Source organism: Myotis davidii, unplaced genomic scaffold, assembly GCF_000327345.1.
Source record: "Myotis davidii unplaced genomic scaffold, ASM32734v1 scaffold501, whole genome shotgun sequence".
NCBI classification, from domain to species: domain Eukaryota; kingdom Metazoa; phylum Chordata; class Mammalia; order Chiroptera; family Vespertilionidae; genus Myotis; species Myotis davidii.
Window position 1 is genome coordinate 3793 of NW_006291208.1, and position 4352 is coordinate 8144.

General features: G+C 36.9%; 1 protein-coding gene across 1 annotated transcript in view; it reads left to right on the top strand.

Annotated features, from left to right (window-relative positions):
* Positions 1–1229: 1229 nt before the first annotated feature.
* LOC107183181 (armadillo repeat-containing protein 4-like) overlaps positions 1230–4352 on the top strand; it is a gene marked incomplete at its 5' end in the record, with an annotated part of 60647 nt that continues 57524 nt past the window's right edge. The window contains 2 exons of the mRNA XM_015564361.1: positions 1230–1418; positions 2651–2872. Of these exons, the coding sequence (XP_015419847.1) occupies positions 1230–1418; positions 2651–2872 (411 nt within the window). The remainder of the gene's footprint in view (positions 1419–2650; positions 2873–4352) is intronic.

Here is a 4352-nt window from a genome sequence, read left to right on the forward strand (position 1 = left end):
AATAAGCCAGTCAGAGAAAGATAAATATCACATGATCTCACTCATTTGTTAATTATAGAGAACAACTTAGACTGAGGAAAAGGGACAGACCCAAAGACTGAGAAACAGCGATCAGGTTATCAATCCCCAGAAGGGAAGTAGGGGAGGGCGAGGGTAAGGGGAAGAGATCAACCGAAGGACTTGTATACATGTATATAAGCCAAACCAATGGACATGGATAACAGGGGGATGGGAGCATGAGTGTGTGTCGGGGGGAGGTTGGGTGTTATTGGGGGGGATGAGGACACATTTGTAATACCTTAACTAATAATAATAAAAAAATGAAAAAAAAAATAAAAAAGATTCAACTATATTTTGTTAACATCTAACTCATATAAGAGTTGTTCAGTAAATATTCGTTGAAACTAATTTATGTGTATGTATGTTTATATACACACATAATTTATATATAAATGCATAGAAATTAGGTATAACATAGAAATAAACTGAATTTGTTTTTTAATGGCATGGGTGTACTTCACAGCTTTATCATTACTTTTTGCTTTAAAAATTGCTAAATATTAGTTTATTATTAACTAGAGGCCCAGTGCATGAATTCATGCATGGGTGGGGTCCCTTGGCCTGGCTGGTGATCGGGACCAATTGGGGCTGACTGGCAGGGGGGTGGATAGGGGCTCCAGGAGGTTGGCCAGCTGGGGAAGGGAGGTTGGCTGGCCAGGGGGAGGGGCTAGAAGAGGTTGGCCAGCTGCGGGGAGGGGCCATTGGAGGTTGGCCAGTGAGGGAAAGGGATCACAGGAGGTTGGTCAGCCATGGGAGGTTGACTGTGGGAGCACACTGACCACCAGGAGGAAGCTCCTTCATTGAGCACCTGCCCGCTGGAGGTCAGTGTGCATCATAGTGACTGGTTGACTGGTTGTTCTGGTCATTTGTTTGCAATGGTTACTTAGGCTTTTATATATATATAGATTAGAGGAAAAGACCTCAAATAGCTGCAGCAATCCTGAAGAAGAAGAACAAAGTAGGTGGGATCTCAATAGCAGATATCAAGCTGTATTACAAAGCCACTGTTCTTAAAACTGCTTGGTACTGGCACAAGAACTGCCTTGGCCCCCACCACCATGACTTTGTTCAGAAGAAAATCAGATGTCTGGAGATAGCCAGTTGACCAAGTCTAATTAGCATGTTACCCTTTTATTAGTATATATATCTTTATTTTTTTTATTTTCTAGGATGCTGGAGAAATGGTTCGTTCCTTTGTTGGTGGTTTGGAACTTGTTGTCAATTTACTGAAATCAGATAATAAAGAAGTTTTGGCAAGTGTATGTGCTGCTATTACCAATATAGCCAAAGATCAAGAAAATTTAGCTGTCATTACAGATCATGGAGTTGTCCCTTTATTGTCCAAACTAGCCAATACAGTAAGTAACATCTTTTTATTTTAAGTGCATATTGTTATAAGATGTCATGGTATAGAGTCAAAAGCAATGTGCTTTATGGTCAGACACCTGGGTTTAAGTTTAATATCCATCACTTATTAGGTATGAGACTTGGGTTAATTCATTTAATTCCTGAGACTAATCCAGTGTTAAAATCCTTGTGAAATAAAGGCTGTTGTCACTGGCAAGTAAAATGGTAACAACTGTGTTCTTGTAGAAATAGGAATTATCATTTTTACATCATTATTAATATACCTAAGATAATTATTCATGCTAACTTTAGAAATTAAATGTGCCTCCCCCAGCTTAGCAAGCTTGGATCAGTTGCATTCTTGAGCTAGCAGACTTTGGCAGTCACTGTACTAGTTATCCAGAGCTGTGTCAGATAGAATAAACAGCCTTGAGAGGTAATGACTTCACCATGACCAGAAGTATTTGAGCATAGCTTGGACTACCAATTGGCAGAAATGTCATGGAGATGAAATTCAATCATTGGAAGGATTCTGGGTCTAGAGGGCCTAATACTGAGTTCCTAAAAATATCCACCAGATTCAGGTAAGGACACCAAGTTGTTGCTTGAACAAGCAAACATTAAAATCAATAAAAAGAAAACTATCTTTATTCAGTTATATTATACCTACACAATTAATTAGACATTGGATATAATGGCATAAAGAATACAGAAAGGAAATGGCAGACTCAAAATACGCCATTGTATGCTACACTGTCTTCTTCCTCTTGGGAACCAAGGTATATTACTGATGAAGCAGTATTCCTAGGGTGATAAAGTATAATTAACCCACTTATCCCAGTTAAGTGAAATGCTCTCTTGAGAATGTCCTATATTCTTTAATTATATTTATTACTAAACCACTTGTGGATCTGTAATTCTGTGTTGAGAATATTTACTCAAAAGGAAATTGAGCCTGGAGTAAATAATAATAATAATATCAGGCAAATACCAGTAACTAATACCAAGTGAGCAGGGAGGATCACTTTTGAGTTCACTGAGAATGTTCAGTTCATAAAATGAGAATTTAGGATTGAAACTGGTCCATTGGTGACCCACCAAAATACGAGTTTCCTTCAAGACAGCACCTGAGCATCTAGCTAGCTGTTCTCTCCTGACTCATTGGCATCTTAGTGGGTAATAAACATTTAGTGCATAAACATGATCTCACGGGTTCCTACCACCATTCATTTCCTTTATGCAGAATAACGATAAACTCAGGCGTCATCTAGCAGAAGCCATTTCATGCTGCTGTATGTGGGGCAGAAACAGAGTGGCCTTTGGTGAAAACAAAGCAGTGGCTCCATTGGTGCGTTACCTGAAGTCGAATGATGCCAATGTGCATCGAGCAACAGCTCAGGCCTTGTACCAACTCTCAGAAGATGCCGATAACTGCATCACCATGCATGAGAACGGCGCAGTCAAGGTACAGTTGGTTGGCTTTGTGGTTTCATACAAGTTAGGCAAAAGTAGTCTGAAAAGAAACTTAAGTAACATTAAGGTTTTACCGAAGGGGGTATTTGGACAAACAAAACTGTCTCCTTGTTGGATCATAGCTGCTGTTGAATTTCATGGACTATGCTGCAGAAGAGTTGCGTGGAGAATTTTCTAATCAAATATAAAATGTACTCAGTAAAATAAATAATCATCCTGTAATTTGAACTTTATTAAAGAGAATATACAGTGTATGAACCATCAGTGGCATTCATAATTGTATTTAATATGTTACTTATTTAACACTTAAATAATGAAATATAGGCACCAACTAAATGGCAATGGAGCTGACTGAAACGGCAACCAGTCTGCAGTTTGACAGTCTGAACCATAATGGGAAAGGACAGTTCAAAGACATGCTTCTTTCAAAAATATATCTGGGTTTCAAATTCTCTTTTGCCTTTAACCAATATGCAAGTAGGAGAGTTTCTGCACATAGATTGTAATGTATGTATGTATTACATAGAAAATGCCTAGAGCTTCTGACTGGAATCTTTTGATGACACTAAATATAAAAATACTTAAGAGTTCATGAACAGCTTACATGTATTAAGAAAAATTGATTTTAAGTATTAGTTCTTTTCTATAGCTTGTTTCCTTATATAATATACTATTTATTATCTCAATTGGAGGCTATGACAACTTATTTAAATTTTGAAATGCATGCCCAAAGTGGCCTTAATCTTTCAAACAAGAGTTAATAAAATTTCCAGTTAATCATATCTGGTCAAGTTTACACATGCCAAACATGAAACATCTTAGGAGGATTAGACTCTTACAATAACAATTGATAATTTTTAAGAAATTATTTTAATTTATCCTTCAAATATATTGTAGTTTAACATGATGGTAATTTTTCTAATATTAACACCAACTTACATATAAGTATGTCAAAATTTCCAGTATATGTCTGACTATATAGCACATAAGTCAAATTAGTTTGTTCAAGCAAAAAAATGGCATAAAAAGCCCCTTTTAAACTAAGTACCAATTTTTCAAAGTAAATTATTACTAATTCCAAATTGCTAACGAGTTATAAATGCTCTCACTTCTATATGATAATGGTCTTCATTATCACTTTAAAAATAAAGACATTTCTAGTTTAAAAATTACTGTATGCATTCAATTCTCTTTTTTTCTTTATTGATTAAGGTATTACATATGTGTCCTTATTCCCTCATTGCTTCCTTCCCCCCGTCATGCCCTCACCCCACTGGTGTCTGTGTCCATTGGTTAGGCTTATATGCATGCATACAAGTCTCTTGGTTAATCTCATACCCTAACTCCCATCCTACCCTGCCTTCCCTCTGAGGTTTGACGGTCTGATTGATGCCTCTCTGTCTCTGGATCTGGTTTTGTTCATCATTTATGTTGTTCATTATATAGTCCACAAATGAGTGAGATCATGTGAT